Consider the following 24,665-nt stretch of genomic DNA (forward strand, 5'->3'; position numbering starts at 1 on the left):
CTCCCCTTTTGCTGCCTCATCCCCTTTGCTCCATGACCTCACTAATAATTTTTCACTTCCTTTGTTACTTCCACTCCCAGCAAAACCATGCTCCATCCTCCCATGCCTTGACCACGCCCTTGATCCTAAGCATTGGTGTTGCTTGCCTCTCTCTGTGCCACCCTGCCTGTCCTCATCTCTACACTCCAAACACATGGAGTTTCCTCAGAGAGGCTTTGCAGCCTCGGCAGTGCTCGCCAGGCACCATCTGTTCCCAGCATCTCCTTGGCCAGTCGTGGGCTCCTGCCTGGCTTTCCTGTGCCTGCTTTCTTTCTGACCTTCCTTCCTGCTCTATGGGAGCATAATTTTGGGAAATGTGCTAGATCAGAGCCTGTGTAACCACCAGCACCTCTCAGTAGCATCCTCACCTGACCCTTCTCATCCTCTGCTCTCTCTCCCACTCATTTGTTGTCCAAAATCAAATTCTAAGCTCCTCAGAGCAGAACCTTTGCCTTCCAGCTGCCTTTAGCACCAGGCACAATGGCACTGGCTTCTGGTATCATTTAGCACCAAAGCCAAACAAATAAATAAGAGTAATTCTGAATTACACAGTTGAAGTTCTCATCTAAAATAATTTAAAGAGTAGTCACAAGGGGTTGTGCTGATTATAATTTATATAATAATTTAGGACTGCTAGTTTTTAGCTATTGTGTAATTTGGATTTAGTTGCAGTTCTCATTGGATAAAGTATATTATTGAACAAGAAAGGCATAAACTATATTCAGAGTAGCTGTAGGGTGCTATGATTTAAAAGAGAGCTGGTGCAATACTACAGCAGAAAATATGCAGGATCCATTATACTGTTAATGAATGCACAGCTCAGATTGGTGATTTAATTTTTAGGTCATATTTCTCTCATACCCTCAGGTATAGTAGACTTCATACATAAAAACTGAGTAAGTTGGTGTGTATTTAATCTCAGTCATGCAAAAAAAATGAATAATAATAAAAAATTGCTTTCCTGCATTGTTTATTCATTTGCAATTATTTATTTTAATGACATAGCATTCAAAGAGCACTATTAGAAGGGCACAGCCTTATTTTCTGGTACTAGTTTTGAAACAGTGATAGTAACCTTTGAGGCAGCTTGATATTTATCCATAGCTACAGACTGTCACTGTATTTAAGCCATGACTACAGCATCATTTTTTCATCTGGCCAGGAGCTTTCTTGAAATAGTCACCGTTTCCATCCTCAGGCAAGGTGGCAGATTGGTGATATTTTAAACTGTCTCTTGGCTGAGAGACAAATCCCAAGTTCTTTATTTTTGTAAGCAAATGTAGCTGATGTAAGCAAGACCTATTCCTGCAGGGGCCACACCCCTGAATAGTTGTCAGAACCAACATTCTGCAGCAACTTCTAGTTTTACTAAACGTGGGATTTTTTTGGATCCATTTTTTTTATTGCCATGTTAATTGTAAGCTTTTTCTACCACAGTTTTTTGATATGTGTACAGATGTCAAATTTTTAAGAATCCACATTTTACAGTGGACTGCATTTTAAATCACACAGTCATAGCTGCAAATTGAATCTGAAAAATCTCTGAAAATACACAAAGAAAAGAAGAAGCAATTAATGGAAGTTCTGTCTGACCTTTTACAATATACACCTGCTATTTTATTTTTTTTTAATCTCTTACAACTGGAGTATCACTTATTAAATGAGTTTGAACAACTCACCCAAGAGACATTCTAATCCGATCATGTATGATGATGATACCAGTTGGATGTTATCCTATTAGGCACTCACTGTAAATAAGGGATTTTCCACTGACTTTTAAATCCTTGATTAATGAAAATGCTTGAAGCAGTGTCCTGTAAATTAGCCATAGTGCTAGCAACAATGGCAATTCACTTAGGAGAACTGATTTGTTTTAAATCTTCCCATCCAAATTAAAAAGCATGAGGAAAAGATAATGTGCAGTAAGTAAAACATATTACTCCATCTTGCATTGTTGATCTGCACCCCATGGCTGTCTGACACCCTTAGGTCTAAGTTCTGCTCTCTTTTCAGGTAAATTCCCATCAGTCAGAGCTATTCTGGAGAAAGAACTCGAGAAAGCAACTGGCCCCCAGTATTTAATTTATGTTGTCTTTATATTCTCTAGTGTTTTAGCTAATTCTGAATCCCATTTTGAATTCTGTTAAGCAGACCAATGGCTTTCATTTGTAGTTTGGTCACTGCCATCTCGCCTGCCTTCCACAGCTCCTTTGCCCTTATTCCTGATAAAAATGTGTATGAGTAGCAGCAAAGAGGTATTTGGGTTTGGGGAAAGGGGAGAATGGGGGGAGGTTGTGACACATCTTTTAATTGATTCTTAAACTTGAATCCTTCCTGATATGTTTTTCTGAAGAAAAACACTTTTCACATCATCTTATCATTTCGTTTCTTATTCAACTACTGATACTTGATTTATTGCTTGCAAGAAAATTAGTTTTATACCAAGTATTGACTTCAAAACATACATTACTTCCTTTAATATTCTGAGACATTAACAAGGTCTTTCTTGACATGCTATATTCTCATTTATTTAAGGTATTATTCATTTCTGTACCCATAATATGCAAGCATTTTTATCATTCAAGAACAACCCTTTCTCCTTGTAGAAGTGTGAATACTCTTTCTATAGATTGGAATTAGTGTCACTTTATAAAGACAGTTTTGACGCTCTCATATAAGTAACTCAGCAAAGTATCTCTCAGCCTTTAAGATACTTAAAGTGTATTATTTTTCTGATAACTTTGAATTACCAGAATTTTGAACGAACTGCAAAGTGTACAAAAAAGCAGTTATCTGAAGTCTTACCATGCTGTCCTATATCAAGAGTAATCAGACACTGCAATAATCCCATAAATCTATCTGATCATTTCTTCTTGGGTCACTCAAGTTACAAGGGTGACTCATCTGTGCATGTACCAAAGCACCCCTAATCAAAATTCCAGTTAGACCAGTAGGTGTGAGACCATTTCTTGCTGTGACTATTGTGTATGCATGTGATCCTCTCTGTTCAATGGTATTTGTGTAGAGTTCCTCAGTGATCCATTGGTCAACATTTCAGAATTCTGGCTACAGGTCATAAAAGTATAGTCTTGTCCAGTGTTGTGGGTAGAAGGAAAAATTTGACACTGTGGCTTCATTGACCCAACTGAAACTCTTTGGGAGATGCATGAAACTTTATGTACTTATTATCATGTTTTTATACTTAATAGCTGTGGGGTTTACAGTAGAGATATTTTCTTATGGGCAGGCTTTGTTGGTTACTTGGTGATTTTTTCTTTCTATCCTTTCTATTCTTTCTATTCTTCATATTCTTTGTATTTTTTTTTTAATTAAAAAAAAGGGTAATTTTCCTCAAAGAGAATAAGATACTAGTTTTCAAGCTTAAATGGTTGTCACCTGGGGAAAAAAATGGACATGGGAAATTCAAGAGGATGTTTGCAGCTGGCTTTTCTTCCAATTTTGGTTTTCTACTATGGTAGAAAAAAAGGATAACTAGAATGCTTTTTTTGGGTCTTTTAAAATTTTGCAAATCTACCAACTAATTTTGGCAGTATTTCAGATTTACAGTTGTTTCCTCTAGCTACAAATTTTCTCAGCTATAAGGAAAGATAATTTTTGTGGTTATGGCATCCAAACATAGCTGTTGTCTATAGCCTTTTTGATTACCTTCAGCAAGTTACTTCATTCTGTTATGCCTCAGTCTTTTACCTCCAAAATATATTATTATTATAATGGGCTTTTCTTTGTTATGCCTCACATATTAATGAATGTATTCCTGTATCACTTTCCTACTTCAGAGAAGTGCTGAAAGCTTATATTCATTAATATTCTTGAAGCGTGACAAAATAAAGCCTATTACTGTAATATGCTTCGCTTTAAAACTCTGGTTAGAATAATAATGATAAACAACATTGGTTAGCCTTTGGCCCTGCTGCACAGAAATAAAATTTTTACATCTTCAGATTTAAACTGATGAAGGAAAACTTTCATGCATTTTATGTCCCTCCTCTATACCCATGGAGAGATAAAAGAAGAAAGTTTCACATTCACTGAAATGGGTTGTTGGCATATTTATCATACAGGAATCCAAGAATGGGTTTTGCCTGCTATGTCCTTAGCCTCCTGTTTCAATATGATGTAGTATTTTATTCTCTCCATGTATTTCCTTTGGTGAGGTGAACAGAAGCTTGAAATGGACAGTTATGAAACGTCTTGCCCATAAGAAAAGCTTCTTCCTAACCTCTTTGGTAATTTGAGAAATGACCAGGTGCATGACAGTTTATATTTCCCTGCTATTATTCCCCTGAATTACTGTAGACATTCTTATTACATTTCTAAATGACTGTTCTCAGATGTGGCTTGAAAAGATATTCTTTTTTTCATGTTCAGACTGATTGATTGCCTCAGCGTTTCATTGTCTTGCACTGTAAGAAGCAGTAGATAGGAATTCCCCAGTTCTTTTATTTATGGTGTGTTATACCACACATCCCCTGGTTTGTCTGCTTTGTCTTGATTTATTTGATTTCTTTATACAGAAAATTGTCCAAATGCATTTTGACCTTTGGACGTAAACACAGCACTCACACAATACTTCACTTATTTAAGAAAATAAGACATTTTCACTTATTTAAGAAAATAGCATAATAATTTCTGGCATATATGCATTTATTATTGTTTTCTTTCCTTGATTTTCTTTTCATTAAATAGTTTTCAGCTCAGTGAGAGAAATGTTTGCCTCTTTTTTTTTTTTTTCTTTTGACTCTACATCTGAGAAAGCAAGTGCAGTTAATGGAGAAAACATCACTACATTTATAATAGTTTTAACAGCTGTACTGCAGGCAGTTTATTATTTTGACTTGTTTTTTAATGCCCTCAGTGTTCTCAGTAATATCAAAGTAGAGATATTGGAGATAAAGAAGAAAGACCAGAAGCCTCAATATACATATTCTGTCCTTCTACATTCTTTCCTTATTACAAAAAAATATTAAAATGTGTAAGCACCCAGACTGGATATCTAACACAGCTCTAAAACCTGACAAGTGCAAATTGAAAAGCAAAGTCCCATTAATACAGAGTTGGAGAGTGTCACTGCACCATTACACTTTAAGTCTGGAATGCTCTGGGCTTTGCATGAATTAAAAAAAGAGAAGACATGCTGGTGAGAATTTTACAGCATGTTCAGTCTGTTCAAGTACATCTATTTGACTCTTCTTTTCTTTGCAGAGTACCGATGACATCCTGGTGGCCTCGGCTGAATGTCCTAGCGATGACGAGGACATCGATCCCTGTGAGCCGAGCTCAGGTGGGTTAGGTTAGTCACCTTTTTTTATTACTTTCTTTTATTTCATATTTGCATGCTCCAGTCCCCAAGGGACCCAACTAGCAGGACAGTCCTTTTGTGCATCACAAGGAGAGGTTGAATTGGGGCCTTTCTAGACCTTATCAGAGAGGGAGAATTTGCTCCAAGACATCGGATGGGATGTCATGATCTGAGCAAAGTTATGGCATGGCTGAGGACCTGAGGATGGACTAGGAAGGGCCCCTGCAGTTGTGTTGTTGTGATAAAGAAGGCACAGCTTCATTTAGCAGGAAGGTGTTGCTATTGTTTATGCCTTAAACATTGCCCTAAATAAGGTAAAAGTACCATATTTAAAATGTCATGTTATGTCATGGAATCACAGAATGGCCTAGGTTGGAAGGGACCTTAAAGATCATCTAATTCCAATCTCCCTGGCATGGTCAGGGACACATTTCACATTTCACTAGATCAGGTTGCTCCAGCCTGACCTTGAACATTTCCAGGGATGGGGCATCCACAACTTCTCTGGGCAACCTGTTCCAGTGCCTCACCAATCACACAGGGAAGAATTTTTCCTAATACCTAATCTAAACCTAGTGTCTTTAAGTTTGGATCCATTTCCCCTTGTCCTGTCACTACATGTTCTCATAAAAAGTCCCTCTCCCTCTTTCTTATAGGCTGCCTTCAGGCACCAGAAGGTAGAGTTGAGTTCATTTTTAATTACTGTTTGTAGTATGAAATTTTATATAGACAGATAAAACCTGAAAATGTAGAATACAACAGTCCCAAACTTCAAATTGCTTTACAGTTTTTTTCCAAGCCAAGCCTATTCAGAGTGTAAGTTTTAGTTGTAACCAGAAACAAAATATTTTGACATTTTAGTATTTTCTGTGGAACCAAAATGTAGTAGTGTTTTGGCCATGTCTTTCCTACTCCACTGAATAGTGGAGATTTGGTAATAATTATTCTCTGGTTGGGTTGGAAGAGACCTTTAATTATATCTAGTTGCCACCCGCTGCCATGGGGAGGGATACCCTCCACAAGACCTGGTTGCTCAAAGCCTCATCCAGCCTGGTCTTGGACATTTCAGGGACTGGGACATCCACAGCTTCTGAGGGCAACCTGTTCCAAAGATTCAATTATACTCAATTATGTCTAGTTAAATACTACATACCTTCTCTTAAAAGCCCAACGTTTATCACTGAAGTGAAAGGGTTGCAAAACTTCCTATCAGTCTGAACACTATAGAGTGTTACTATATATATATACATACTATACATATAACACACTATAGAGTGTTACTCTATATCCTTTAAAATAATCCTAGATAGTCCAGTGAATTACTCCTGCTTTTTTTGTTGGCTCGGGTTAGGTTTTACATTTCCTGAGTGAAGAGCTCATGGTACCACGTAGATATATCTCAGTTTTCCTTAGAATTTTCCTCAGAATTCCCTTGAATTCTGTGCTGTTCAGTAGCACGCCCACTTCTAGTTGTCTGATGTAATTTGGTAATCTTTGGTACTTGTTACTTCACTTAATAGTAAAAAATTAAGATCTGTTTGTTGTGCAGTAACACATATAGCTCGAGTACAAACCAATTTAATTAGAGACTAATATATTAATGCAAATAGCAACTAAAAGCCATCTTAGTATAGCGCCAAAATCTGGGGCAGCAGAAACATCTACATAGCCTTAAGACAAATGAAATTTTTCTTCATATGCAAATGTCTTGTTCCTTTCTTAAGTCACAGAGCTTGATACCCACATGCAAGAATTATTTACTTAAACTGAAGTAAAGGCAGAGACATTTGACTTGTCTCAGTGTCTGACAGACCTGGAGGATGGCACTTGAGCTCTTCCAGGAACCAATTTACAGATTTGATGACAATACTTTAGGACTGTTTTCTTTTGCTTTCCAATTAAAAGATTTCAGAGTAATTTTCAAAATTCTGTGAAATTGAATGATTGTTCTTAAAACTGAGCAGCAATGGGTACACTCATACAGTTTTGTATCTCTCAGGGAGACATTTCACTCACAGAAGTCTCAGACATCATGATCATGATATTCAGGAATATTTTTTTTTCTGTTCCTTCATTCTCATTTACAAATTCTTGAGTTTGGCAAGAATGTCCTGTCCAGTATGAGTGAGGGCAGTAGCTCATATGGCTCTGAGCTCATTCATGCCAGTTGCTTCCTTGCTTTACTTAACTCAGGCAGTGCTGTTTAGTAGATAAAGTGCCATTTGGGGGGGTAGTTTTTTATTTTATAAGGTAATTTTAAAGCAATATATTAGTTACGTAGCACTAAATAATTTTCCAAATCCTCTGGGAATGCATCTTTGGTATTAAAGCTGTATTTGTATTTTCTCAGCCTTACAGCTCACTGAAAGCCAATGAAATTTCAGAATAATTCTTCTCTGAGGTAGTTTGAGCTCTGGAGCTGCAGTGTTTGGTAGTCCTGAGCCATGCACAGTCATTTAGCTGGTGGGTACAAGAATGGGAGAGGCGAAATGAAACTTTCTGACAGCTTATTGTTTCTGTCCAAACTATGGCTCAGGAGAGGGATGTGAATGTTAGTCTTTCAGCAAAAAAATGCCATTAGCTTTACATCCTGGTGTTCAGCTTTCCTGTTTTAGCTTAGCATTCATCACCCAGCTACACTTCTCATTTTTGTTTATTTGAGAATGGTTTTACTGTTTCATTTGTCAGATCCCAACTGCTACTGCTTTTTTTTTTTTAAAAAACTGTGGATTGGCACAGGAATTATGTTCTGCATAATCCCAATTGTCTGGATCATTTTACCTGTCATTCTTCTCATCAAAATGTCACTTGTCCTCCCACTCTCAACTTTTAAAAGCTGTTAATTTCCCTTCATCGACCTTGTCCTTTTATCATACTTGAAACTACCTGAACCAAAGGGGTTACTGAAGTTGTAACTTCTGGCATATCAGTCTCTCTGCAAGGTGTTTAAGTCTTAGTCACTTAGTGTTATGAATAACCTTTCTCCATGAAGAGTCAGGTAGGCACTGCTCAGTCTCCATAATACTGCAGTCTCCATGTGGATTTGAGCTACTCCTAACAGTAGGTTGGAATTTAAGGAGAAAAGCACAATATTGTTGGCAGTGAGAGACTAATGATTGTTTATTTTTTCAGTTGGAATAGGAGACACAAAAGGATATGTCCCTCCATTTAAATTATCCCCATAGTTCAGTTCAGCTTTTTCCCCTTAATCCTTTTCACAAACCGAGTTGCTTCTCCACAGCTACTCCTCAACATCCTCACTAAAGGTGGTGAAACTTATGTATCCTAACAAGTAATTCTAGGAGGCTGAATATATGATGGCTAGGGCAGTTTTACTCTGAAGTTTTCACTTCAGAGGCTGTAGTCTGGGTCCCTGATGATTACTCAGCAAAGGAATCTGCCTCATGGCAAGAGATGATGCCCTCAGAGCTCTGTGGCCAACACTTTTCTACGAAGAATTCAACCAAGGGATGGCCAAAGCCCCTGCAGGTTTATTAGCAGAGCCATGACTCAATATTTCCATGATGATTGCCCATAATATTCCTGTTTCTAACCAAAGTTCTCAGCTCCAAATGACAGCCTATTCAACAAACAGTTTGAATATGGTACGCCTATATCTCATAGAAAATACTGCTTATCCAGATTTTACTAATTAGTGAGATTTATGCGTAAAATAGGGCTTCTTTTTCCTAGTACAAATATGTTGCAGTTTGTAGTGGCTAACAAGTCCCACTCTGCCACCACCAGCTTTGCTTTCTGTGCACCTGTCTGCTAAATAATAAATGCAGAGATGCAATTTGCCACAAATCTTATATGGGACATAAAAATGTAAACCCGATTAGGAGCTGCTGAGCAGCAATCCCATCATCTTGTCTGGAACATAAAGTTACAAAAATTATAATTGCAGATTTCATTGTGGTATACAAACTGCTAAATGTGCCATAATTGAATGAAGTCATAACAAATTTATTAGCATGCAAAACTTAGTCAACATATTTTTTTTTTGCATTATGTTTTGTGTAGTAAGGCAACAAGTATTGCTTTCACAGCTTCTCCACCTTCCCCTAAATACCAATAACAACATGAAGATTGAGAATGATGATAATAATAATAATAATAATAAAAAAACCTTGTTTATATGTCCTCACCTTCATGTCATGGAGGAAATAATAAAACCTTTTCATTTTGTAGACAAGTTACAAAAAATTTTAGTGGTAACCTGTCTAAAAAATAGAACCTGGGACAATTTACTGATTTTACATGAGGAGTTATAAAACTGCAGGTGGACAATTGTTCTGCACATCAGGACTGCTGTTCCAGCCGTTGCTGAGCTCTGTAGAGAGCTCTGATTTCTGCCAAGTTTCAGTGAGCATTTGTGCTACACAGCTTATTTGTTCCAGTTACTCTGGGCTGGTATTTTATTTGTTAGCTATTATCTAACCACTTCCATAGTTATTGAAATGTTCCAAAAGGCAGAGAGGCCTGAGCTGGGTCAAATGAAGTGAAATCATTGAGTTTAGTGGCAGGGAAATCTCAACCAGGAAAAAAGCCTTACAGTTTTAGACAAACAAACACACAGTTCTTTTTCTGCAAACGATGGTTAAATCTTTCTCCAGTTTGGGACTCGACAGAGGTTTAAGCTCACAATTAGGTTGAAAACTTCTCCTGACAGCTCCAGTAGAAATGGGATAAGTAGAGGTTTTGGTGGTCTTAAAGCCAGAATATTCAGCGGTCTTGAAAATTTCAGCAGAAGATAACCTTCAAAGTGAAAGAGGGGTTTTTCTTCAGGTTCAAACAAGTGTCTTTCAACCAGAGGAACTCCACATGTTGCAACCAAAGAAAATACTTCATCATCTCTTGATTTGTCTGGCAGTTTTTGGCTTCCAGTTCCCAGGACACTTTGATTGGTATCAGTTCTTGTCCTTTATCGTTCTGTAGGTAAAAAGAATAATAGTCAGGACAGAGTTCAGTCATGTATAATAGCTGGTAGCACTGGTTACCTTTCTTAGCCCTAATTCTTAATTCAGAGGGATAAATGGAAAAATTTATTTTCCTATATTATTAAATAAGAATAATTACTAGGATAGATGCTTCTGGACTGATCTTTGAGCATGTTTTTAATTTTTCCTACATGTTGGCCAGGCTCATCACATTGCAGAATACATTGCAGAGAACAGCTACTGACAGCCAGAAATCTCCAAAGCACCAGTTTAGGCTAGAGAGTGAACAAGTCACTGCTGGAGATGGCTCTTACAGATCAGTCACTGCTTTGGGGAAGGCTTTGTCCTGGGAGCAGAACAGTGTGGGGCTTTGCATGCAAACTGCTTCCTACACGTGTATGTCCTCTTCTCTGTGACAACATGTGTTGGATAGATGAGATGGCTCAGAACCCTATGTTCTCAGCCACCTTGTGATGGTTTAGGTTTGGTCCCAGCATTGACACCTGTTTTTCTGACAGGCAGAGCTGTGAAATATGGATTGTGAGTGTTTTATGCTCATTACTAGAAGTTTTGCTTTCTTTTCCTGTCACGAATTACTGCACTGTATTCCTGGTGCATCTGGCAGCAAGATAACATTGCAGTAGGAGGTGAAGTGACTCCTATAATTTATACATCACTGCAAGTGCCCTATTTAATGCTCTTCATGGAATTCATTGTGCAAGAAGCTGAAACAAAGAAAAATAAAATTACAGTTAGTTCATAGGGCTACTGTGTTCATTATGGCTCGAGACATAAAGGGAATATTTGTGCCTCAGTCCAATTATCCTGTAGTTCTATATGCATTTCCAGTACCAGAAAGATCACTGGATTGTCCTGAACCAGACTTTTAAAATGTTTAGCTGCAATACACATAGACATCTCTGTATAAGCCACTGCAGGGAGAAAATTAGGCTTTATTTACAAACTTTCCAAATGTTATCATTTACCGTGGCTATGCATAAAAGAACTGAGGGGATTAAGATATAGATTAATCTTCCTTCAATTGAAGTTAAAATACCTGTTAAGTTTATTTAATTTTTTTTAATATAAATCATAAAGCCTTCTCCAGAGGAACAGAAAGTAAATGCAGCATTTTTCCAAATAATTTTACTGTGAGCTGAACTAGAGGTCACAATAGGCTGAGGTCCTAGTGCTTGTCACAGTGAATTAAAAATATGACACTTCTAATGTCAATTTGATCAAAAATATTTTTTCCTAAATTATCTGATAAAGTGAGGTTAAAAATCATGATTGGTCCCTTGTGGCAATGCCAGCCTCTACTCTTTGCCAGCCATGCCACAGAAACTTGGGAATACTGAGTAAAACTGTAGGTTTCTAACCAGTCCTTGGGATTTTCATACATTCCCAGTGTCAGAAGGAAGAATATAGATAGATACTGGGGAGCTGGCTTTTTTCCTGCACACAATGGTTTTCCAGCAGTGCAACACCAGCAGCTCACTGTGCTCTATGGCTGGTAAGAAATATTGACATCAGATCGCTATGAATCACACAAAGCTCTTTGCTAACTTGCACAAGACCTTCTCTGCTGGTGCATAAATGATGAATGGTCTTCCTTGGGTGTGAACTTTGAGGGTGCATTCATATTCCACACATATCCTTGCTAAAGCTGGGTCTTCTCGCTTCTATAACATGCAGAAGAATTATACAAGAATGGCTGCTGTGGTTTAATCCCAGCTAGCAAACATTCACAGGGCAAACACTGGGGTTATTATTTGTGTGGAAGCACCTAAAGCTTTATTTCATGCTTCAGTCATACACAGAAAAGGCAGAGAAATTTATTAAGTGACAGTTGTTAGTCCTGCTGTTACATGTTCAGCGGTTTAGAGTTAGACATCTCCACAGCACAGACAAAACCAGGTGGCAATGTTTCAAATAGTTTCAAGAAATGTACTCATTTTATGAACAATAATTCAAGGAAAGTGGGCACATTACTCAATGCACCTGAAGGAGTGGCTGAAGAAAGAGGAGTCTGTTATTTTTCTTTCTTTTAAAGATGTAAAAGACAGCTAGTGAGTCAGTTCTGAAGGTATTTACAGGCAAAGCTGAAGCCAAGATGCTTCTGCAGTACCGGGACTGGGACATGACGTAGAGAAGCAAGCCAGGCCCTCCCCATCACTCATTCACAAACCCACTGACTTCAGAGGAATTCCTTCGATTTTTCAGTGCTAGAACATTCCCTAGACATTTCAGTGAAATGTCCAGGAATATCATGTCCTTTAATTCAACTTGAGGACTTACCTTCCTGATTTTCCCCAGAAAAATTTGCAGGAAAAACTGTTGCTTGCATATGAAAGGTTGCTTGACCTATTCTTTTTGATATTCCCAAAATAAGAACCTGTCTTACAGATAAGGTATTACACAGACCTTAAAAATTAATTATCTGTGAGTGCAGTGGCTTTGTCAGAAAACAAAAAAATTGAGATTAGATCTATGTCTATGCTCTCCTCAATAAAGCAGACATGGTTTTCAAGCCTGGTATTCAAGATTTTCAGTAATAAAACACATTAAACTCCGAGGGCTGTGCATATATCATTAGGTCATGAAAATAGGTTCTAGGCAGTTCTAAACCTTTTGTGATTCTTAGTTGTTAGCCACAGAAATATAGATTTGTGTTCTCTGACAGTGTTCACTATGAGAAGTTTCCACCATTTTCAAAAAAGGTGTAGATCTTTTTAATCTGGAACCAAAGATTCACAGAACTGAAAAACACAATATATTTACTGATAACAATGAAATAAGGCCAAATATGGATTGTGTGAACTCTCAAAAACATTTTCCACAAGTGAACTTCACACTCTGATATTGGGTGAAAAATGCGTAAAATAAGTAAGTTAGTAATTGCAACACTGAGGTTTTCAGAAACAGGCAAGTCATTTGCTGACTTGACTAAACCTCTTTTTTTCTGATTCAATAAGGAATTTTGGAAAGGCAGAGGATTTACTTACACCAGGATGAAGTAGAGACATGATTGGATCGGGAACAAGTTCCATTAATTTTCACGTCACTCTGCTTGAAAATCCTAAATTAAAGTGTATAATCCTAAAAACCGGTCCTTTAAATCAAGCTTAAACTTAGGATCAAGACTGCACATAGACTGTTGAATAAATAAATGAGTTCTAGTTTGTTTGAAATTAGACTGTGTGCTACTGGTGCCTTGATTGATGCAACCTCATTGTTTTCCTTGAGCTACACTTCATTCTGGCTTGATTTGCTACATCTAGTGCATACAATTTCTTGCATACTGTATTTTGGACACTATACTGAAACTGTTTCTTGTAGCTTTGTAATGCATATGCAATGAATTTCTCCTTTTTATGAAAAAAAAGGCACTTTTCCTTAGGACTATTTTTCATCCTTCTTTTGATGAAAAATGTAGACGAAGAGAGACAATAATTTGCAAAGGTAGGGGGTTTATAGACAAAATACTGGCCTGAGTTAGCATTGTATTGCTCAATTTCTATGCCAAAGCTTTCTCAGACCAGATTTGAGCAATGAGGTGGTAAATCAGGTCTTTCAAATTCTACAGGAAATTTCCAACACCTGATAAATGCACTTAATATGGCGTTCTAGTGTAGTTGGTGCATGCCAGCAGCAGCTTCTCAAACCAGTAACCATGCTAGCAGACTGCTGGCAGCAAACTGGTTTTGCTGACGCCTCTGCCAGACAAGGGAAACAAGAACAAATTGTAAACTTCTTGCTGGTGTTTTCTAGCAGTCAGCCCAGTGTGAATACCCATTAGCTCTTGCACACCTAGCACTAAGGCTGCTGCTACTAATTTCCAACCCCTTGCTCACAGCTAATTTAAACCTGTGCAGAAGCACTGGGGTATTGTAGTGTGTGAGTAGTGTAATTTGACAGCCTGCAAAGTGTCAGGCAAAGGCTGACAAGATGAGAACTAGGTATTCTCCAAGGATATTGCTCATAAATGGAAGCAGGAAAAATTCAAGGCAAAAGTAACCTGTAATGAGGATGCATGTACCTGAAATAGTCTAACCTTAGGCTATCTCCTTCTGACTATATAAAGAACTGAATGAAACCTTGTTCTGCTGTGTTGACATTTCAAAACCAGCACTTCTCCTGAGGTTAAGGGCTATGGTCTAGCTCTGGGACTTTGATGGTTTAAACGTGAACTGGCTTAAATAGTAGATTCAGATCTAGAATGCATCATATATTGTACCCTTTAAAAAGTTTCAGAAAAGGGACAAATGAAAGATGAAAGAAGTGAAAACACAAGAATTACATTTTGAAATGAAACAAAGTTTTATAGATATCTCAAACTTTTTTCCCTTGTGCTAACATCAGAGACACCATAATTGTTTTATAATAATTGTTTTAATTGTTTTCTCTATGATGAGAGAAGCAAAGAAAAACAAGGCGGTCTTATTAATTTTAATAATTTTATCAGGAGAAAAAGAACATTAATTACATCAAATGTAACTTATATCCATTTGTAATTCCATTTGTCTTTCTCTTCCCACTCCCAGAGAAGCATATAAGGTTTAGGCAGTAATAGGATTCAGGCTGAACAAGCGTAGCTGTATCTGCATGTTGAATCTGAGCCTTTGGGTAGGGGGTGTAGTTCAGTATTTATAGCAGTTGCATTCCCAGTGTGTGTGCATGGATATTCTGGATGTCTTGAAAGCCAGGCCCCTTCTTTTCCCAGGCATATTATCAATTTTGTCAGTAATGGGTCTGACTTGATGACAGTATTTGGAACAAATTGAATGCAGTGTGCTTTCAGCTTCAACATTCAAGCCAGATATATACAATGTTTGTGGCGTAGACATTTATCTCTTCATGTAGTAGCTGCTCAGTGAAGGAGGAAAATCAGGGAATCACCCACAGTTGTGAGATGAATGTGGGTGTCTGCGCCTCCAGCTCATTTCATGAGCAAGAATCATTCCACGCTCTGCAGGCCAAGCCAGCAGATTCCTCACGCTTTACAACTACATTATGGTATTCACCTGCTGAAACTGGTTCTTAGATGAGGAGGTTTGGAATTTTTTGCCTTCTTCTTTAATGAGATGACAATGCTAAAGATAGCAAGCAATAAAACCTTGATCTGGCAAAGCTCATAGCAAAACTTTTCCCAAAGTCAGTGGAGCCCAAATGTCACTGTTGCTAGCACAGTAAGTTCTGGTCCAATGAAGCCAATCTTACAGTTAGCTGCCACCAAAAATTTATGTTTCCAGTGCCCCTGCTCTTTTCTTGCTTTAACACTGGTGTTCCTCCGAGTCTTTAGGGAGCAAGAGCTGCAGGCAACTCACCAAGCAAATGATCCCCTGCTGAAACTGGTTCTTAGATGAGGAGGTTTGGAATTTTTTGCCTTCTTCTTTAATGAGATGACAATGCTAAAGATAGCAAGCAATAAAACCTTGATCTGGCAAAGCTCATAGCAAAACTTTTCCCAAAGTCAGTGGAGCCCAAATGTCACTGTTGCTAGCACAGTAAGTTCTGGTCCAATGAAGCCAATCTTACAGTTAGCTGCCACCAAAAATTTATGTTTCCAGTGCCCCTGCTCTTTTCTTGCTTTAACACTGGTGTTCCTCCGAGTCTTTAGGGAGCAAGAGCTGCAGGCAACTCACCAAGCAAATGATCCCAGTTTAGCTGTCTGAACTGGTGGCCCACAATTACAGCAACTTAGCTCTAGCTTGAAAACATGCTGTCAGTAGTGTAATATTTCTGGTTTGTCTTCCTTATGTTATCTTATTTGCAAAAGCTTTTTTTATTCTTCCAACTTAGGAAAACTTTAATTTAAAATATAGACTAGCTACTGACTCTGTTAGTCAGTCAAAACTTCTGAAATAAACTACCAAATTACCAAAGATTTCTCAGAACATGCACAAAACCAGGAAAATTACTTCACATAGAAAATAAAGAAGCAGAGGTTCAAGTAGCAGTGGGGAGAGATAGGACACCTGAACTGGTAAAAGGAGAAAGAATCCTTGTTTGGAGGGAAGGAATACTAAAAGAGGAGCAATGCAACTGAAAATGTTAAAATATACTAATAAAAAGGGTAAGACCACAGGGATGAAGGCTGCTAAAAACATTAAGTGATATATTGGTTTACATTTTCCATTTTGGCTAAAATTAAATTTAGTTTTGTGGAAAATATTTTCACAAAATCTTCTTATAAAACTGTGAAAATATTCCCCTCAGATCTGCAGAGCACAGTAACTCATAAACCCCATTGATTTGATATGCTCCATCAATTGGCTCTGTACAACCAACTAACCTATTTCCCCTTAGACTTATGATGGCATTTTAAAAGGTTGAGAAAACTGCCTTCCACCTCTCAACCACAGGGGGAAAAGAAGGTACTTGCAAAGCCTGCAGTCCTAAGGAGTTGGTAGGATTTGTAAATGATTTGAAGTCGATATATGACAAATCATTACACTTGGAAAGAAGCACTCTACTCAGCGCAGAGAGAATGTTTAGCTTCTTGGCAAAGCAACCTTTTTAGCTGTGGATGCTGCTAGACTATTTTTATAACAAGCTAAGTTAGTTGATGTCACTTCAGAGGTATTTTAATGCATTATATCCTGGGTTTGCACACCAAAGAGTAGAACAGATACCTTAAAAATTTTCCTTTGAACACAAGTTTACAGCAGACCTTCATACTGGTTTTGAAGCTGGGCTGCATCCTCCCTACCTGTTCTGCAGAGGAAGCACTGGGGTTCGTTTTTCAGAGGTATTTGTTGTAAAGAGGTGCTGAAATTGCAGTGAGCTCAGAAACCAGTTCACCAGAATCCAAAAGTGCTGCAGAAAATTGACCGCAAACAGGTCTACAATGATAGCACACAGAGTGAAAATTAATACGTGTCCCCTAAATAATTGCCTTCATGCCTCATTGCAAATGCAGTAGTTAAACATTTCTGTCTTGTGAGTAATTTCCTATTCACAGTTTGTGGGAAGGCATAAATGTAAAGAAAACAGGTTTGGGGTCTTTTTGTCTTGTTTTGTTTTGTTTTTCAGTCTGCTAATTTCAATTCACAAACACCATGGGAACCTGCAATTCCAATTTTCTTTTCACAGTATTAATGAAAACTGGACACTGAAACTAGTTAGATTTTTTTCCCCTCTAAATTTTAAACCACTTAGAAATACAGTCAAGAACAACAACTTTCTAATCCATTATTACACAGTGTAAAACTGTGCTCAGTTGCTATTATTTCATGCAAAGTCTTTCATAAATGGTAGAAGAGGCTTTTAGAAATCAGTCTTTTCTAAGATGGTCTTTGAGGCAATCCAAAAACACTGGTTGTGTGCTGTTGAGAGGAAGAGCTGTGCATCAGAGAAGTTGTTTCAAGAAGGAATCCTTGCACCACAAGATGACATTCATTTCCTCTCACTGTTATGGCAAGGTTTGAGCATATTTAGTGCCTTTATGATTTTGTCTTGTTCCTAATCAAACCAACCTCAATTTATCATTTTAATAAATATGTCGTTTCAGGGTTAGGATTTTGGGGTATTTTTGAGACGACTTTTTACTCTTAAAAATCAGAGTAATATTTTATGACATTTAATCTTGACATACTCCAATAAGGTATTTCAGTTCTCATTTACAGTAAGATGTCTAGGATGAAGTTGGTATCTTTTTTGTGCTGCAGACCCTAGCAGTGACTGCAGCTGAGTGGCAGACAAGGTTACCTGCAGACACACCTCTGCTGCTGTGCCAGGAGCCAGTGGCTCTCCCTGGTCCAGCTACCAAAATGCTGGGAATAAAACTGCATCCAGTTTTCCCAAAGAGTTGGGAGACAAAGACCATGATTTCTGTAAACTTAACATCTTCATTTGCTCTCCATTGAGATCATCTGCCATCCCTTGCAATAGTTCCTGTCTTGCAGGGAAAAAAAATCCAGGTAAATTCCCCTTGGAATTGTCTCCAGTCTTAGTCAAACAAAGGTACTGCTTAAATAGAAGGCAGCTGTTTCAGCAATGTTATGGATGTGGGTTTATTTATTATATAGATTTCAGAAGAAATTAAGGCTGGTTTTTTTTCCAGTGGCCCTTTCCTCCCTGTCTCAGAATAGGATTTTGCTTTGGTGGGTATTCCATTAGCTGTTCCTATCTAAAGTGCTCACAGACAAACCTATACACTTTGTAAAACTTTCCTATTTCCTCTTCCTTCATTTGTCTGGAGAGGCCCTGCTAGGTTAAAAGCATATTTTAATGTAAATGGAACAAAAATAGCAAGAAGTCCTTTTCCTTGCTGAACTGCTCCTTTTCCAGAAGTCCAAACAAATGCAACAACAGATGCTTTGAAATGGTATAAGTTTAAATAACATTAATGTAGTGGTTGAATATTTCTCAGACAGATGGGTTAAATGAGATAATTGTGAAAACATTCTTAAAATAAAAGGAAGCCATCAGGTGAGAGGCAGGAATTTAGGTAACACTGAAAAATATACCTTAAATCTGTCTTTTAGGTTGCAATATTAGAATGTTTTCCTCTGAGCAAGCTGTTAAGTGTCATTTAGTAGGCATTAATTGTAAAGATAGTTGACAGTATTTGGCCCAAATGTATGTATCTTAAAGAGAAAGAGCAGCTGTTAATCCATCAAGTATTGACAGTGTATTCAGTGGTTTCTATTATTTCTCAGACAGAAATTAATTTCCTGAAATCACATGCAGTATGATAAGACTTTGTCTCATTTTCATTCACTATGGAAATACTCAGTCTTTGTTCAGCACACAATGCATCGTCTCTTGTAAAACAGTAAATGACACCCTAGGTGTAAAAGAATTTCCATTTTCTACAATAGTTACAATGAACAAACAGGATCTAAAACAGTCACTGACTACTTTGGAACAGGGCACCTTTCTTAGTAGGGTGGCATCTACCCTGAAATGACAAAAAAATCTTAAAACCTTCTGAAGTGAAACTTCAAGATCTCTTCTGAAGCCATAGAAAATACCAATTGCACCAACTCATAACAACTATGAACATTCAGAAGAATAAAAAACAAGTTAAAATACTATTTGGTACGGGTTTTTTTGAAACTTACAGTTTTGCCTCTGTTCTTTCAGCCAAACAAAATGTCAGCTTCTTTAAATCTATTTGAAATAACTGCCAGGAAGTGGTGTTTCAGCAGTAAGAACACAAATCACCAACAAATAAATGACGAGTAATACCAAGACGGAGAAGGAACTTATTCTTTTTGGGGGTTGTGGCTATTTTGCTATATTTTATTATTCATAGGCCAGTTGTAGATGTCTGTAGCTGGTGGCTGCTTTCAGTTCTGGTGGTCCAAACTTGTTGCAATTCTTTGACCAGCATTGATAGTTTGGCTGGCATTACCTTTAATGTAGCATCCTTAAAATCATCATCTTCCTATTAGGCCTTTACAGTGCAAAAAAAAAAAGTGACTATGGGGCATAGTGTGCTTTTGTGGACTTTGAGCAAGACAATTCTCTAACACACTTCAGTAAAAAGCTACCTGTAGGAAAGGCCTGATAAAGTTAACATTATGAATATATTGTAAAACTAGTGTTTAATACTACTTTTAGTTAGCATCTGTATTTTACTGATTGAATTCTTAGCCATGCATTATGATTTAAATGCAGTTTCCATAAGCCAGCCTGGCTCTCCTGAGCTCAGCCAAGGCTGGCAGTGCTGAGGATACACAGCCTCTCAGAAGTTTGGAAATGCTGGTACAATCAGAGGAATACTGCATAAATCCAGATCACTTTATTTTTGTCCATGACACCTGTTAAGTTAGAGAAGACCCATCTCAGCTGCCACCACTTAAAGTGATTCTATACAAAGATCTGCCTCCCCTCCTGCTGCAAAATTCAATGAAGAAAGGAGATCGTGGAAAATGTAAAAGCATTGTGTGTGCTGTGAGTGTTTAATCTAGAAATTCTTCCTGGAATTAGGGTTTCATTCCTCATGGCTGTGTGAGGGGACAAAATGTGCCGACAACACAATAGCTCCTATCAAGAAGATTTTACAGTGTGAAGACATAGGTCAGTTCTATTCACATCACAACTGAAAAGACCAGAGTCTGGCCTCAGAGGTGGGATCTTAGGAGGCTGAGTCCTTGCTCTGTGCAATTTGAGAGGTTTTCTTGGGGCATAAAGCAATCCTTGAAGGAACATCTGATAATGGCATCAGTGATGGAAAGAGGGAATGGGAGAAGTTGAGTAAAAAAGTGCTCTGAAGTGTAGCCATATTCAAGGAGGACTCTCAATTAGAAAAGAGAAGGTAGGATTGGATAGCTCTCTAGAAGTACTAAGTGTAAATACGATTAATTTTAAAAAAGAAAAGAAAATAGTAGAAGGAAAGGAGAAACTGAGAAGCTTGCTGAGGGAAGTGTACAGGAGAGGTGAGGATACCTTATTTGTAGTGAATTTGTTGGCTGCTACCAGCCATTTTTTTCCTCCATTCTGTCTTATCATCACTGCCTTCTCAATAAATAGTATAATGTCACTTTTCGTTCCTTACAGAAGGAGAGGAAGAGAGAGAAAGAGAGAAAGAGAAAGAAAGAGAAAAAGAAAGAGAAAAAGAAAGAGAATGAGAAAGAGAAGAAAAAGGAAATCCTTTCCTCTGAGATGTTAATGTCCCTGCATTTAAATTGTGGCACTCCTGTTATTTCAGATTATTTAGGGACTATTAACTTAAGACATTGGGACAAATTATACTTTTGAAGGCTAGAAAGAGATGCTTCTTGCTGTCATTTTCCTAGCTTAAAAGCCTGAAAAAGGAATGGGCTGCAACCCTAACTGGTTTTGGACTGTTAGAGGGTGGTACATCGCTAGGCTGTCCTGGCCCAGTGGGTGCAGCTAGAAGGACGCATGACTGCAGCAGCAGACATGAGTGACTCCTCGGTGTGCAAACCCAATGATAACCTCTCCCTTCTTTCATTATCTACCCACAGCAAACCCTACCAGGGCAGGAGGAGGAAGGGAATATCCCGGCTCATCCGAGGTGATCCGTGAATCCAGCAGCACAACGGGCATGGTGGTTGGGATTGTGGCGGCGGCGGCGCTGTGCATCCTCATCCTCCTCTATGCCATGTACAAGTACAGGAATCGAGACGAAGGATCCTACCACGTAGATGAGAGTCGAAACTACATCAGTAACTCAGCACAATCCAATGGGGCTGTGATCAAGGAGAAACAGCCCAACAGCGCTAAAAGTTCCAACAAAAACAAGAAAAATAAGGATAAGGAGTACTATGTCTGATCTCAACATCTAAAAGAACGCTTGTATAGAAATAGTCTTCATTTTATCTGAGACATAATACAAACTTATTTACTTTACTTTTTATGAAGCACATTCAAAAACAAACAAACAGAAAAGACAGGGAATGCAATCAGAAAGGAAAGACTGTTTTTAAAAACAAGCATTTCATGCTCTTGTTTTTCAGAAACAGGAGCTGATAAATTCCCTAACATCCACAGTGTTTTCATTTACTCTGCCTGTCTTTATGTTGCTGGAACGTTTCTGAAAGACAATGATGACACCACGCATTCATAAAGCAAGGAGTATTACTACAACATCAAGGCACAATATGAAAAAAAAATACAAATTATAAAAAACAAAACAGGAAAAAAAAAAAGAAAAAAGAAGCTACCTATGATTCTGGATTTAGCCAAAGTGCTAGCGCTTTCTTGAGAAGTAAGTTAGTCTTATTGTCAGAGAAGACTGTCATTATATATGGTGACTCAACAAGCAAACATAAAGAGTTTGCCGTCTGGTGCAGTGAAGCAGTGATTGGAAACTTGCATTTTGAAACAAAGTGCTGGCTTTTCTGAAGACTTATGTAGAAATACTTTCAAAAAGCCCCTTTCTGGTTGTGAGGAAAATAGTACGGAGGCCTTATTTTCAAAAACAAAAACAAAAATCTGGAATATAAGGCACATTTCCACAAAAAAAAAAAAAAAAAAAAAAAAAAAAAAAAAAAAAAAAAGAAAAACAAGAGGGCATAGATGCAATCATTGGGAAATTTTCATGCACGCTTAATATGTTATTACATATGTTTATATAAAAACACATCTATATGTGCTTTCTGGACTGTGATAAGTGATGTTTTATAGCCTGTTGTATAGAAAATGCAAACTATATCTGCTCTTCAGCCATTTTTGGTAAACTCAATGTTATAAGTGTTGCTAGGTATAGAGAGTTTTATGACATCTGGAGCAACAGACATACTTCAGTTTTTTTGCAGCCATTATAAATTGTCCCAGACTTTTTCCCCTTTTTTTTTTCTTTTTAATTTACAGTGTAGTGGTTATACTAAGGGGGATGTGTATGAATGTATATAAGAGTCAGCTAATTTTTTTCTTACCTGTACAGCTCTATTATGTTGCAATTAAGTTTCAGTAGTTTGTATGAAAGAAGTGGACTAGAAAGCAAAAATATATCTCTACTGTAATTTGTCTTCTCCCTTCTATCCCCATCTCTTGCTCCTGATATGCATCAATGAAGTTGATCAGAATGGCCAATTTTCCTACAAATATACACTCATTAATTAGCTAAATATTTAGTGAATTAAACTGGCCTTTGGCTTCCAGTCAAAGCTTCACTATTGGAGAGCATGGTTTGCCTTACAGAAACCTTGTTCTTAGAAATTACGAGAATGATGAGTTTCTTGAGAATCTTAGGAAGTATCATATAGTGTTTATCTGGCATTCAGTTATATGAACAACAGCTACTACAGCACTGGGTGGTAAAAGATCTAAAAATACCCAACATAATTATCCAGGCTGATTCTATTGCAGAATTTATCCCTTTCTCCCAAAAGGAAATACTCTTGAGGTGCACGATATTATTTTTCAATGGTGGGCATTTTGACATACGAAAAGGTATTTTTAGCTTAGTATTGCAAGACATCATAACCAGACAGATATAAGTTCATTATGTTTAAAAGTGACACAGCTCATCTTGCATATATAAAACATTAGTGCATTGTAGTTAAACACATGAAATGTAATGCTGTAATTTACACGTTAAGTTTGGAATTTTTTTCTAGTAATATTTTGTTAGTTTCACAGCAATAAACCATAGCATAACATTTTATTTACACAGAAGTTCAAAGGGAATACATTAGACAGAAAGAGGTTAGTTCAATAGAGATCAACCAAATCATCAGAAGGCCTCCTGAGAGGGATATAGATATTCACACTTTACAGACCAGAAGGAGGAATTTAAAATTAGCTTTAAACAGCAGACACAAAATATTTTGTTGTGTGTTACTCACTGTAGCTGATGAAAAAAAGTTGGGAACTGGTACAGCTATCTATCTGGGAGTCAGAGCACTTTAAAAATACATGTAGCTGACATGAAAACACCTCTCTTGAAGTTTGCCAACCACATCAAGGTGTGTCATGTTGCATTTGTGAAACAGCTTTTTATTTTCATTAGCATTTACGCAAAAATGAAAAAAAGAAACAAACCACAAAATCCATCTGATGTTCATTTCTTAGACTGTTGTTCACCTGTGGCACTCATAATTTCTCCCACCTTTACAAGACAGCTGTACTCAGGGAATGGCAGGGACAAGTGTTACTGGAGGTCATTGCTGGAAGCAAGAGACTTCAGCTGGAGGGGGGAAGGAAGTTGAAAGCCAGGTGGTGTTCAGGTTTCAGTGCTTGAAGATACAGAGAAGAACGAGAGTAATCTGTTGGCAGGAGACTGGACATGACAGAATATGATTTGGGCGAGATGAAATGGTCTTTTCTGCTTGGTATTGATTGCATTAATGAAATAGCCTTGTCAGGCCAACTTCCAGGCAGTTTGGTAGGTTAATCTTTAACTAAATCCATACATCAAGAAAAAAAAAAAAAAGATCTGCCACTATTAAAATAAGCAAACACGATTTTAACACTGTTTCTGAAGGTTCTCCTTTTTCCTCTTTAATTTCATAATTTAACAAAAAAACCAATTATGGATGTATCAGAAATGCCAGCAAGTGGATTTAAAATTCCTTTTTGTTTAAAAACAGCAGCAACAACAAACAAACAGACATAAACCAACTACCTAACATGAAATTGGATCCTTTCTCTATAATAACCTAATTTGTTTGACTGAGATGGCTTCATTTCTATGACTGTATTGTGTTGCCTTTTTTAACAAAACACTAAATAACATGTGAAACTTTCAACCCTAAAACATCAAAGAGAGGCCCAATGCCCCTAACCTTATAGTGCTTTCTGTGATAGATATTTACAATTTTTTTATTTGTTGCAAGGCCAATTTATTCATTATTGGAAATGCTAAGCAAGTGGAATTTACTGTTTTGTTAATAAAAATGTTTCTTAATACAAATGCTGGCTTGTTTCTTCTCTTGCTCTTAGATTGT

At 37.5% G+C, this 24,665-nt stretch overlaps 1 protein-coding gene across 14 annotated transcripts in view; it reads left to right on the forward strand.

The window, feature by feature from the left end:
* NRXN1 (neurexin 1) overlaps positions 1-24,631 on the forward strand; it is a 672,391-nt gene extending 647,760 nt beyond the window's left edge. For 12 of the 14 annotated variants that reach the window (XM_008630366.1, XM_017730095.1, XM_017730086.1 and 9 more), the window contains 2 exons: positions 5,263-5,350; positions 21,240-24,631. In XM_008630366.1, the coding sequence (XP_008628588.1) occupies positions 5,263-5,350; positions 21,240-21,547 (396 nt within the window). In that variant the 3' untranslated portion in view covers positions 21,548-24,631. The remainder of the gene's footprint in view (positions 1-5,262; positions 5,351-21,239) is intronic. The other 2 variants (XM_008630367.1, XM_017730087.1) reach the window with 1 other exon arrangement.
* The last annotated feature ends 34 nt before the right edge of the window (positions 24,632-24,665 follow it).

The sequence above is a fragment of the Corvus brachyrhynchos genome, unplaced genomic scaffold, assembly GCF_000691975.1.
Source record: "Corvus brachyrhynchos isolate BGI_N302 unplaced genomic scaffold, ASM69197v1 scaffold101, whole genome shotgun sequence".
NCBI lineage: Eukaryota > Metazoa > Chordata > Aves > Passeriformes > Corvidae > Corvus > Corvus brachyrhynchos.